The 12,409-nt window shown below is 40.1% G+C and overlaps 1 protein-coding gene across 1 annotated transcript in view; it reads left to right on the top strand.

Annotated features, from left to right (window-relative positions):
- Positions 1-12,409, top strand: part of EPG5 (ectopic P-granules autophagy protein 5 homolog) — a 50,104-nt gene that overhangs the window by 1,814 nt on the left and 35,881 nt on the right. The window contains exons 2-11 of the mRNA XM_042831201.1: positions 1,025-1,963; positions 3,707-3,950; positions 4,825-4,961; positions 5,531-5,638; positions 6,308-6,381; positions 8,335-8,443; positions 8,922-9,036; positions 9,617-9,767; positions 10,349-10,504; positions 10,858-11,015. Of these exons, the coding sequence (XP_042687135.1) occupies positions 1,025-1,963; positions 3,707-3,950; positions 4,825-4,961; positions 5,531-5,638; positions 6,308-6,381; positions 8,335-8,443; positions 8,922-9,036; positions 9,617-9,767; positions 10,349-10,504; positions 10,858-11,015 (2,191 nt within the window). The remainder of the gene's footprint in view (positions 1-1,024; positions 1,964-3,706; positions 3,951-4,824; positions 4,962-5,530; positions 5,639-6,307; positions 6,382-8,334; positions 8,444-8,921; positions 9,037-9,616; positions 9,768-10,348; positions 10,505-10,857; positions 11,016-12,409) is intronic.

Here is a 12,409-nt window from a genome sequence, read left to right as displayed (position 1 = left end):
CAGATGAAAAACTTGTTAACACGATGACATTTTTTTGCTTTGGAACGCAAGAACTGAAAGGCACTTCATAAATTTTACAAGATTTTTTTTGTTTTTGTTTTTTTTGGTCTAACAATAGCATTAGAGTGTCAGAAGTATTTTGTGATCAGGAGTGTTTGCAGGTTTTAGCATAATGGAAAGTGCAGTCTGAAAGCAGAGCTGCTCTATTTACCATTTTGTGAAGAAGCTGTGAGCATATGGTTAAAATCAAAGTAGGCTTGAGATTGCACTTCGGAAGGGCCTTGCCTTCTCATAAGGCAAAGTCTTATCAGCTACTTGGAGAAAGTTTGTGTGAAGTTGTCACTAAGTTTGCAAAGCACTTTTAAGTGGATAAGTCCACACAAACCACTTGTAAGTCTACGCTTAGCAAAAAATCTTTGGTGAGTTCCCTTGCCACATTATTTCCCACGCTGTGCTTTGAGAAGGAAGCTACTGATACATCAGACTGGATTCATGGGAATCTAAATCAGATAACTGGTTACAGTTTTAATGTCTCTTCTGAGTTGTGCTGTGTCTCTGGTCTGTGATGCCTGTTTTCAATGGGTATTATTTCAGGGGTTGTATTTGGTGTAATCAGAAGATGCATTCTAGATCTTTGCTCTGAAATGGCTTTTTGAAAATAATTTTCTAAGTAATTCTATGAAACTTGAGGTGAGTTTCTTTTTGTTATGTGGATTATTTATAAATTGGTGGAATGCCTTGTTCTGGGATGTCTGTGGCTTTTCATTGTAGAGATATTGAAATGTCTTTCAAGAGTTGACCAAAAAAAACCCAAACAAACAGTGATGCACAATATTTGAAGGGCAATTAAAGACCAAGGATCTGTGTGATGTATTTCCTTTTACCTTATTATTTTGAAAATTAACCTGTTGAGATGCTTTTAGAGTTGTGTTGATTAATGGTGTTTTTGGTAGTGTTGGTGGGGTTTGGGATGTGAAGAAGGGGGATTTGCTTGTTAATAATGCTATTAATTTTAAATTTCTAGGAGAAGAAGAAAAGAAGTAACGAGGACTCCCAGATACAAGAGCCTGATGATGTTTTCCTCCCTCCTGTGGCAGAAGTGTCTTCTCAGGCCACTAAAGTGCAAGTGGAGCAACCAGGAGAATTCACAGAAATTAAGCTCAGCGATGAAGCGGAGCATGGAAAAGCTGTGACTGATTCGTGTGACATCTCCCTCAATAATTTAACTTTAGCAAGCCAAAGATCTCTGACAATAGCTGCAGAGCCTTCAGCAGATGGAGGAGAGAGGAAAGCTGGTCCTTCACATGAGGAGTGTGGAGGGGACGTTGAGAAAAGTGAAAAAAGCAAGCTGGACAAACCTCCCAGCTTTGTGGAGGTGGTTGCTGGTGGATCAGAAAACTCAGATGCGTTGGGCAGTTCCTTTCATTCCAGTGCAGCTGCTTCTCAGGCAGTAGTGGGCATTGCAAGGGGCAAAGAAACTGAGAATGTACAAGATGCTAAAAGTCCTCTTGTCAGTTTCTCAGAGAAGCCTCCTTTGAGTCCCTCGCAGCCCTGTGAGAAATCCAAAACACGTGTTCGTCGCTTGGGGTTGAAATCGGTTTATCCAGACTTGTCCACTGAGTTGTCCTATGAGAGACCAACCATAATGGCAGTCAAACCTTTGCTGCACAATGAAAGGCTTTATCCGGAGCTGCCAACTGAACCCGAACTCATGCCTTTTACCAGAGAACAGCTGAAAATTTTTGAACCCTGTTCATGGCTTGAGAACGTTGACTCCTACACAGAGGAATTTGAAAGTGTTGCTCATCAGGACAGGCACGAGTTTTATGAACTGCTCCTCAACTACATGCGCTGTCGGAAGCAGCTTTTGCTGGCGGAGGCGGAGCTGCAGGCTATGACAACAGACTGCCAAAATATTAAGGGGAGGCTATGGACTTTTAAGGAAGAGCAGAAGACTGTGCAGGTGCTGTTATGAAGCTACTTTTGTGGCATAACTATCTGGATGTGATTCTGAATGCTTTTTTTGGTCACTGTTCTGAAATTAATGTTTGACTTTGCTTTTTTCTTCCACCAAACCCGGCTTTGAATTTCAGAGTATCACCCTGTTGCAATTTAAGACAGTTTATTGTTTGATATAAAATCAGGTATAGGGTGTAGGATCTGTTTTATTGATCTCTTTTGGATCCAGGTTTGTGTTTGAGCTGTGTCTATCAAATTCTGCCTGTGGTGTTGGATTAAGTTTGTGCCACAATACTTGCAGAAAATGGAAGGTGTATGTAGTAAGATAGGGCTGTCTGTAGACTGTCAGAATGACCGTAGTGGTGATGTCCCATCTGTCCTGCTGCCTGTAGTGATAGTTTTCACTGCCATCGTTCCTGGCTGTGTCCCACTGTCAGAGGTGCAGATGTTGAGGAGTTGGAGTCATACAGTCTTGCATGTGACCCTGTTACTGGGAGCACAGGGTGTATGATGTACATCCACCTTCAGGAACAGCTGCTCCACGTGTGTATCTGTGGTTACAGTCACCACTGCTGTGGTGCTCGTGTAGTCCTGTAGAATTGCTGCTTACAATCCAGAGGGGATCTGAGGAACTTCAGAGGAATGTTCCCCCCAAACTCATTCAGTGTAGTTCATTTTTGGAACTTTATGGTTGTTGTGGGAGTGAGTGAAATTGTCCTGGTGCTCCTGTGCTGTTTCTAGCCAGCACATCATCAAAATGGCTACAAGGTGTTAAATATCTACGTGTGTGGTGGTTCTCACTACTCCTGTGAGTTCACATCTAAAGCTAGTGCTCTCTTTTGCAGTTCCTCAGAGTTTAATTTTGAGCGATGTCTGCTGGGAAAATTGGAATCTTCTTTTTACTTGGGATGTAGTGGACCTGTATCACTGAACCTCACTGGACTCTCAGCTTTGTGCAGTTAAGCTCCTACATGGAGAGTGCTTTTGGCTTCACTCTTAATCCTTTTTGTGCATTTTGTGGTTGGCTAAGCTTGCTGCCTGTTTTATTCCCTCCTGCTTCACTATTTATTGTATATCCAGAGTAGTTGTTTTCTGAATACCAATTTAAAATTCTTATAGTTTAAAAAATACAAGACCAAACTTTCAAAGTGCATGATCTGGAAGTGTGTTTTCTGGTTGCATAAAAGAATAATAGAAGTGTGTCGTGGCTTTCTTTAGCTGAAGAATTGGAGGTAGGAAGAATAGAAGATTGTTCTCATCTTCTAATTGTAGTTTGGGAAGATGAATGCAGTTCATTTCAGAAACCTTAAACTAATTATGGGGAAGCTGCTATAAATACAGAGTTCTGGGAGTTTTTTAAAAAGATTTAACGTGTTCCAGTTTAAAATATCAAACTTAAATATTTATGGGAATCTATAAACTGCTGATCATGTACAGTCACCGTGAGTAGAAGGATCTGAGTTTGTTCACATCTGTCAGTGATACAGGCAGCTCACTTCATGTCTAAATTTGATTTCATTTCTAACTTTGAGTTGTTGAGGGTTCGTGAGAATCATTTTTTATAAAGTCCAGGATATACATCTTCATTGTTCAGTGGTTGTGAAAAATATGTGGAATGTTCCCAAATGTTTGCACGCCTGTAAACTTTGAAATCTGCTGAGGGGAGAGTTATGTCTGGGTCACTTTCTGTAAGCACGTTTGACTGAGTGACAGAGTCACTGACTTGAAATAACTGCTTTCTTTTCAGGGTGTCTGTGCAGATCAGTGCAAAGTGACAGGTCACCATCGCTACCAGACGGTGGAGATGAATGGAAGCGTGTTGGGAGAACTGAAAAAGTTGTTTGAAGCCAAAGCAGAGCACGTGCATCAGACACTGGCACTGCACTCCTACACGTCGGTGCTGTCTCGGTTACAGGTGGAGTCCTATGTCTACAGGTTGCTCAACAGTTCCTCCCTGCTGAGATCAGTGGCTCTACAGCAGCAAGAGCAAGGTGTGTTCCTAGTCCACTGCCATGCTATTGGGGCTGCCCAGCATCTTCTTCACCTGAAGTTTTAGGGGCTTGTTGGTGGGATTTGTGTACTGGCGTGTAGCTCCTGTGATATAAAAACCTGTTGATTTTTATGGAGGGATCAGTGAAACGCTTTTCTCATGTAAGAACTCTATTTTTATTACCTTGCTGTCCTGGAGAGTGGAAGTTGAGTGCAGGATTCAGTTCTGTCTAGGCTACATACTGCCATGGATTACTCTAGAGGAACAGCAGGTGGGATGGGACACCCGGAGCTCAATCTGTTGTTATTAAGCTGCCGTATAATAATGCAGTCCCTTTTCCAAACTGATGATGCACAATTTTAGAAATAACTTCCTGCTGTACTGCTTTTGGAAGGCTGTTTGAAATCTTGCAGCTCTAATACTTGAAAATCATTTTAGTTTTCATCCTATATGTATCACGTATTTGGATTTCTGCCTATATCATACTTGGACTAAAATGTTAATCTCTCTGGTACTTATCCTTCTTTGACATCCTCGCTTTGTCCTCCACCTCCTGGTTGGTTTATATGCGTAGTAAATTGGAGATGCTTATAAAATTTATGTTGAGGGAAGGTCTTTAATGAGAGTAAATGGAGTATTCTTGTAATTTAGCCTTCAGTGCTTCATTGTTAGTTTGCTAAGTAAGTGTTCTTTGTCAGTTTTAACAAGCGTGTTAAATACAAGTGTGTCAGTTTTAACAGGTGTGTTGAAATATCTTGGTGACATAGAGAGGACGTTTTCTATGTAGCCTCAGAACAACTATGTGCTCTACTATTCTGAAAGCTGTTGGTGAATGCTCCTTAATTCTTTTTTTTTTTTTAATTTTTTATTTGCAGTTTCAAAACAGTCTGAAAATCTTTCTTCAGACTTGAGCCACTTGAAAGAGTGCATCAGCGTTCTCTTCAGTTTCACTCGCAGAGTTATTGAAGATCCTCAGTTTAAGAGTGACCTCCTCATGTGGCTGCAGAGACTGGTGAGGGTGTAAGCAGGGATGGAGCTGCTAGATCCAGCGCATGGGATGAATTACAGAATTAGTTCTGAAAATGCTATTGTTTTTCCTGCTGACCCATACGCAACTGATCTTTTGGGCTTGTGCTCTTTTGTGAGCAGAGTGTCTTACTGGATTAGAATGAGTTCCCTGGTTTGATGAAGTCAGTGAAGGTCAGCTGTAGTAACGAGGTCTGGCACACGAGCAGACAGCACTGCGCACATTGGATTTAAGTTTATTTTTTGTAATGCACGTGGAGTATTAATGCTTTTGCTCACTTTGTAATTTGGATCAGCATTTTTGAGAAACTTCTGTTCTTGCTTATTTTTAAATGAGAAAGTTTTTAATATAGTTATAATTAATTTTCTGCACTGTAAAGAATGATTATCACTGTGGCTTATCAGCCAGGTCTTTAAATACTGTTCTACTGCAAGTTGCTCTGGAAACTGAGACTTTGTCAAAAATGTGAGAGGAGAAAGAAAAATGCAGTATTATTCAACTTACCAAGACTACCTTGAAATTATTTACACCAGTCCAATATTTTTTTCCTTTAGGTTTCAGTGTTGCAACGAATTGGCTGTCCTGGTGACCATCTCTTCCTTTTCAACCACATCTTACGTTGCCCAGCTGGGATTGGTGAATGGGCTGTTCCATTCATTCAGGTATGAATGTTTAATTCTTTGGTTTTGGAAGGCTGGAATGGGTGAGGTGAGATTGGAAGCACCTCTCTGTGTGAGTTACAAGTTTTGAGAAAGAACAGTTTTTACAGCATGTCCATTGAAACTTGTGTTTCCCTGAAAAGTTCATTAGCTGGGTAGATTTGAAGGCAAGGAAGAGGATTCAGTTTGTATGGTTTAAAGAGCGCACACATATCCACAGGTATTGGTACTCTGTTTCAAAGAGGGAAAGACACTGGAAATCTAGCCGTAAGAAAAGATCCCAATTGTGCTAACAGGGAAAAGGCAAGCAATGAAAGGTCATTAGGTGTAGCATTGTAACTTCCCCTGTGCTCAAAACTCCTAGCTTCCCCTTTAGTGCCAAGATGTATATGGGAGAGGCAGAGAATTGTTATTTTGTGGTCCTCTTGGTGTTTTTTGTCCTTATTTAAATTCCTTTCCATAAGTACTTCACAGTAGTACCCAATATTGTGCCATAGCAGCACTACCTCCTGAATGTTGGAACTGTCTTTTATGAATAGTTTTTGGTCTGAACAAGAAGCTAGTAGAAAATGTGAAACTCAGAATATGAATTTTGCACTTACAACTGATTTTCCCATTGTTTTACTTGGACTGTAACTTAGATTTACTTAGGTCTTTTATGTTTAATTGCAGATCAGAGTCTTGGATAACCCATCAGGTGTCTTTCATTTCATGCAATCTCTTGCCTTGCTTATGTCTCCTGTTAAGTAAGTATGAAAATAAAATTTTGCAAAATTCTGCTGATGTAGGAGTAGAAAAGACCATGGTAGAAAATCTTTTTTTCCACAGCCCTGAAAGTGCTCAAATAGGTTCACAGTTAAAGATTTTTACTCATTCACCTTGAAATACAGTCTTGGCAGTACTTTCTCCTTCTGCACAAGGTGTGGTTAAGGCTTGCCTCTAACCATGTTTTTATGAACTGTTTTAATACTGATTTAATGGTTATTGTTTTCAACTGTGAGTTCTGAAATGGAGTTCTTGCCTTGCATGATGACCTGTTCAGAATACTGTTTCTGCAACAGATGGCCTTGAATAAAGTGGTTGCTAATTTGGTATAGATTCTGGTTATGTTTCCTAGTTTGTTTTTAAAATCTGGATGGAATATGTGGTGCTTGGAGGGCTAGCTACTGAAACCAGTCATTAGTGAAAGCTCCTGTTATGTGCTTTAGATAATATGTATTACTTTGACTCACCGACTCAGATGTTAATGTCAGAGGAGCAATCTGCAGGTGTTTAGGGTTTTGTGAACTTGATCCAGAGTCAACAGGGACTTCTGGCTTGTTGTAGAATATTGTTTTAAAATGTTTTGTTTTCCCTTTCCAGCCTAGAGCTTTTTTGTGTCCTTAGGGCGTGTGTGTTGCTGGTGGGTTATTAGGATGTCCTTCAACAAAAACTCATGCAAAATGTCTGGAGTGGCTCTCTTAACTGTTCATACAAGAGCATGGAGACTTCACATGGCTTTAATGTCAGAGGTCTGACATTTGTCTGGTATACCACCTGTGTATCAGGAGCCAGTTTAAATTTTAAACCCAATTTGGAATAGGCAGCTAGTGTTGTGAAATTCATAATTGTGAAACTGGTATGTTTCTATTATCAGTGTAGGTATTCAGAGGGTAATATGGTGCCGGAATTTTGCTGTGTGTTCAGAGTTCTGCCACAACATTCCTACTTAAAAGGAAGCTAGCTGTTACTATTTTAACTTCTTGTATAGCCTTTCTGTATGTTTGTTTAACTTGCTGGTATATATTTGAAAAGCTAAGGGTTTATGTGACAGAGAATCTTAAAACTGGTGTCCCAGACTTACAGAAGCATAAGATGGAACTGGAGCTGGCTTGATATGAAGCAATTCTTTCCTGGAAGTTCTTTGGTTGTGATAGCTCAATGTACTACTGTTGGCATGGTGTTAGTTAATGCAGCCTCAGAAGTAGTGTAGTGAAGCTGACCTGCACAAGTCTTGTAGGACACCAGGTTATTTAACATTTCTTGTTGTTTAATTTGTTTTGATTTGTCTTCGTGGATATGGGTTAACCCCAGAAGGCAGCTAAGCCTCACACAGCTGTTCCCCTGTAGTTGGAAGGGTAAAAAGTAAGTGCAAAATCTTGTGAGGTACAGGTCAAGACAAATTAATAGGTGAAGCAGAAGTAGTGCAGTGCATGCAAACAAAACAAAATAAGGAATTCAGTTCATACTTCCCTGCTGGCAGGTAGGTGTAGAGCCATTTCCAGGAAAGCAGGACTTTTTGTATGTAGTGTTTATTGGGAACACAAATGCCATCACTCAGAATATCCCCCCACTTCTTTCTTCTTTCCTCCAGCGTTTACAGCTGAGACATGGCACTGTAAGGTGTGGGATATCCTGTTGGTTCATCTTGGTCAGCTGTTCTGACTGTGTCCCCTTGCAGCATCTGGAGCACTCCAAGTTGGCAGGGTAGCATGGGAAGCAGAAAAAGCACTGTGTGAGCACTGTTCTGCAACTAAAACATCAGTGTTTTACCAAGACTGCTATAGTTGTTCAAAGCACTGCTCCATAGAGGCTGCTGTGAAGAAAATCAACTTCTTCCCAGTCAAAACCAATACAGTACAGTCTTGTAAGGAAAAGATAATGAAATTCAGGGTTTTAATTTTCTGATTTCCCTAAACTTGATTTTTATTTTAAATTAGAAATCGGGTGGAATTCATGTGCCATATGAAACCAAATGAAAGGAAAAGCTCCTCTTCCTCTGGGAAAGAATCTGGAAACTGGACACTGGTAGATGAAGGAGGAGAAGAGGTACAGCAAATGACTTTTTTTTTTTTCCCTTTATGTGCTTTTATGCAGCCTTACTGTATTGATCGTGTGAAATGGAGTAAGAAAGACTGTCTTGTTTAGTGGCATCATGTGAAATTCAGATATTTTTTATTTTCCTTCTACCTCTGTAATGTAATAATAGATAATCATGGTAGAAAATAGAGTTTCTAGGAATGACTAATAACAATGGATTTAAGGGGGCTGTTGCATGGAAGTAGTCCATTTGAATTCTACTTCCCTTCATAAACCACATTTCTGAAAAAAGCATTTCCAGTTCTGTTTCCTAGCTGGTGAGTACACAAACACAGCCACGAATTCTGGAGCTTATGCATGTAGGAGGAAGAGTTTAGTTATACTTTGTTTTGCTCCCTCAAATAAACTGGAATTAGTGCAGATTGTGAAGCCCTTTACTGTGCTTTTTGGTGGAAAGGAAGTTACAATGACTTGAGTTTATCTACAGGATGAGGATCCTGAAACAAGCTGGATTCTGCTTTTGGAAGATGACCTGATTGTTCTGTTGTCCCAGTTTCCATTTCATGAACTGTTTCAGCACTTCCTTGGGTTTAAGTCTGCAGGTAAAACAGCTGTTTTTCTTATGGTAATTGTGTTAATGATTATAAAGGCCAGGAATACTGCTGCGTTATGGTAGTCTCTGATTTGAAGTTATAATGAACACGTACAAGAACTCACAGACTAAACTGTGAGAGGTATCTGTACCAGATAAGGTACAAATGTATGATATTTATATGGGATAACTTAAAATGTTACAGCAACACTAGCAAGCAAAACACTGGAGTCCCTTAGTGTTATCTTCTAAGTGTTTATGCTCATAGATGTGCTTTCAGAAATAATTTTTCCTTCTTGCCTATGAGCTGTACTGTACTGTGACTGTTCTCCAATTATTTCTTCATTCTTGTTAAATCTGCGGCCTGTTACATAAAGCAATTGCTTGTTAGAGATTTTAAAAGCTGCAGACTCTTTGTTCTTTCATACTTAGCAGGTATTTGTTGTCTGTTTCATAAAGGAAACGTAAATTTTAATTTATGTCTGTCTCACAGACAGTGAAAATGATCTCTGTTGCTTAGAGTGTTTCTGAAGGAAAGAATCCAGAATTTATGCATGTTTTTTTAGACTTAACTTCTATCTTGATCTTAGGTACTTATTTTCCTGAAAAAACAACTTCTCAGGAGATGATGAAGATTTTTGCTTTTGCAAACTCCTTGGTGGAACTTCTGTCTGTGGGATTAGAAACATTTAACAGAGCACGGTACCGACAGTTCGTGAAGCGAATTGGTCAGCTGATCAAGTAAGGGAGTATTTCCTCTGTGGTGTAGTTGAATCTTTTTTATACATTTAAAATTTAGATTTCTTTAATGAATAAGCTAGCCAAGAGCTGGTTTGGGTTTATTTTTGTTTTGACAGTTAGTTGGTTTAGGGTTAGCTGGTCTGTTACCTGAAGTCCCTGCGTCCTTTACTTGAAAACTGCGAAGTCTAAATGCTGTAGCTGCAGAAGAGAGCCGTATGAACTGTGAAACACCAGCAAAGTTTCTTTAATCTTCCTTTCTTACAGACTGTGCTACTGCTTACTTGCAGTTATAATCTAGAATTGTTCTAGTTTTAGGTTGGTGTTTTTTCTTTTTTTTCTTTAATTGCATCTTGAAAATGTTCTTATTGCTACATGAAGCAAGTGTAACTGGAAGCTAAAAGCTGCTTTTTATTTTTAAATGCTTAGCACCCACTTGTCTTCTATGAGTGTGCTTTTGAGGGGGATGCATTTATATTGCTTAGTGTAATTAATCTTTTATGGTTTTGTTACGTGCTCTGTCTGTGTTTTGTATGGTGATGATGTGCTTAATGATACCTCTGCAACTTTGTTCTGCTGTGTAGGATGACACTTTGTCATGTGAGTGACCACTGGGCCCAGTACATTAGTGGCAATAAGCTGTATGGATCGATAGGGCATCCGTACTCCATGGACAAATTACAGCTGGAGTTTGATGAGCTGTTTTTCAGAGCTGTTCTGCATGTTCTGAAGGCAAAAAGGTAAGCTGTCCAGCGTGGCTGATACTGGCTTCATTTTGGAGGTGTGAGATATTTGAAACTGGGAATTGCAGTAATTCTAGATACTTCATGGTTTAAACAAGACTGTAATATGCAGGATTTTTCAGCACATTGGGAGCATTAAGATGGTAAGAATTACACCTTGAATTCTAGTATCTGGCTGAAGCTCTGGGGACTTGTTCAGAAATAGGTTAACTTGAAATCAGAGGTACAAAACACATCTTCACATTCCTAATTCTGTCCTAACTGTATGGCAGGGGTGTGGGCATATGGCTGTTTTGTGTTGAGGTTTATCAGGATGAAACTGTTTTTGCTTGTTTCTTCAAACCTAACAGGCTGGGAGTCTGGCTCTTCATGTCTGAGATGCCTTATGGAACATTATCCAGTAATATGCTCTGGAAGCTCTTCTTTGTCATGCACTGTGCAGAGAGTGAGAACCTGGAAAAGCTCTGCTCTACTTTACAGCCTGCTGACTTCAAACAGAGACTGGAAGGTAGGATTTCTTCACTCAGAACCAATTCTAACAGATTCAGCTGCAGTTGCATGAGCAACAGGTTTAATTCTTCACAGGCTCCACTGTTAAATATACCCTCTGCAGTGTGACTGGTCCAGTGGCCTGAGAACTGTCTTGGGTAGTGTAACAGCAATTAGTTTTTTCTCCCTCCTAGCTGCATCAGAAAGATGCAAGAGTGCCATGCAGCAGGTACATCTTGTGTGTTCTCATGTCTAGTTCCATCTTGACCTTCAACAGCATTTGCAGAGTGATTTAGATCCTGAAATACAGCATTTTGTATTACTTGGGTTTTTAAGAGCTGTTTTTTGTTAGAATTGGAATTATAGGGATTGGAAGAGACCTCTGGAGACTGAGTCCAGCCCCTTTGCTGAGAGCAGGTTCCTTATAGTAGGTTGAGCAGGAAAGACTTAAATCTTCAGCTGTAGCTAGCTGTATAAATATTCCTTCATCTGTTTCTAAACTTGGTAGTTCTGGTTTCAGCGGTTTGTGTTGTTGGATATTTGCTAATCTTCCACAGCTATAGACACTGTCTACAGATGCTTTTTTTGTTCTATGTAGTTCCTCTCTCTTTTCCCTTAACTTCGATCTTCTCAGCCATCGTGCAGGCTTCAGCTATAGCAGACTTGCGTAGAAGCCAGTTTGAATGCTGCCTTTCCTTTGCTTCTTTCTTCATGAGAAAACTTTTCAGGACTTGATTAACAGGGAGACAGATAACCAAAGCAGTGACTGCCTACTCTGCAACCTCTTTCCTATCTCAAGAAAGAGCAAGTCTCACTGCCTGTCAGTTTTACTTTTCCGCTAGCTGACAGTCCACCTTTCACCACGTCAGCAAAATCTTGGAGAAAATTGTGGTTTTGAGAAATTACTAAGTGTCTTAACTCTGCAAGGTAGCTGTCACTTAGAGCAATGAATACAGAGTGCAAGAGGGATGTCAAGTTCCTTTCTTTCCCTTGTTCTTTCCCTTTCCCATGTGGCTTATTCTGCTGTGCCTTTTTATACAGTAATGACCAAGTCTTTTCTTGTTCTTAAATAAGGAGATGAGTGGGTGGGACATCAGCTGTGTGTCTACTGTATCTTTCAGGACTGCAGTTTGTATTACTGTATGGAAAAACTCTTCATTAAATTGCACAGTTCTCCAGCACATTGTTCATGTGTTGCGTTGGCTGTAGCAGTTTGATTTCAGGCTGAAGTACCGTTGCAAGATTCTTGAAAGGACTTGATACAGGGCCTAACCTGAGTGGATCTGCTTAATCACAAATGTGAAAATGCCTGCCTGTGCCAGTTAAGTGCTGGCATACGACAGAGTGCTTTTTCAGCATGTCCAGGTGCTGTGGTAAGACCACTGTAAAATGTTTATGGTGGTGTGTTTTGCT

The sequence above is a fragment of the Centrocercus urophasianus genome, unplaced genomic scaffold (genome assembly GCF_019232065.1).
Source record: "Centrocercus urophasianus isolate 14NV4802_14NV808 unplaced genomic scaffold, USGS_Curo_1.0 seq_35, whole genome shotgun sequence".
NCBI lineage: Eukaryota > Metazoa > Chordata > Aves > Galliformes > Phasianidae > Centrocercus > Centrocercus urophasianus.
This window is presented reverse-complemented; position numbering and strand designations above follow the sequence as displayed.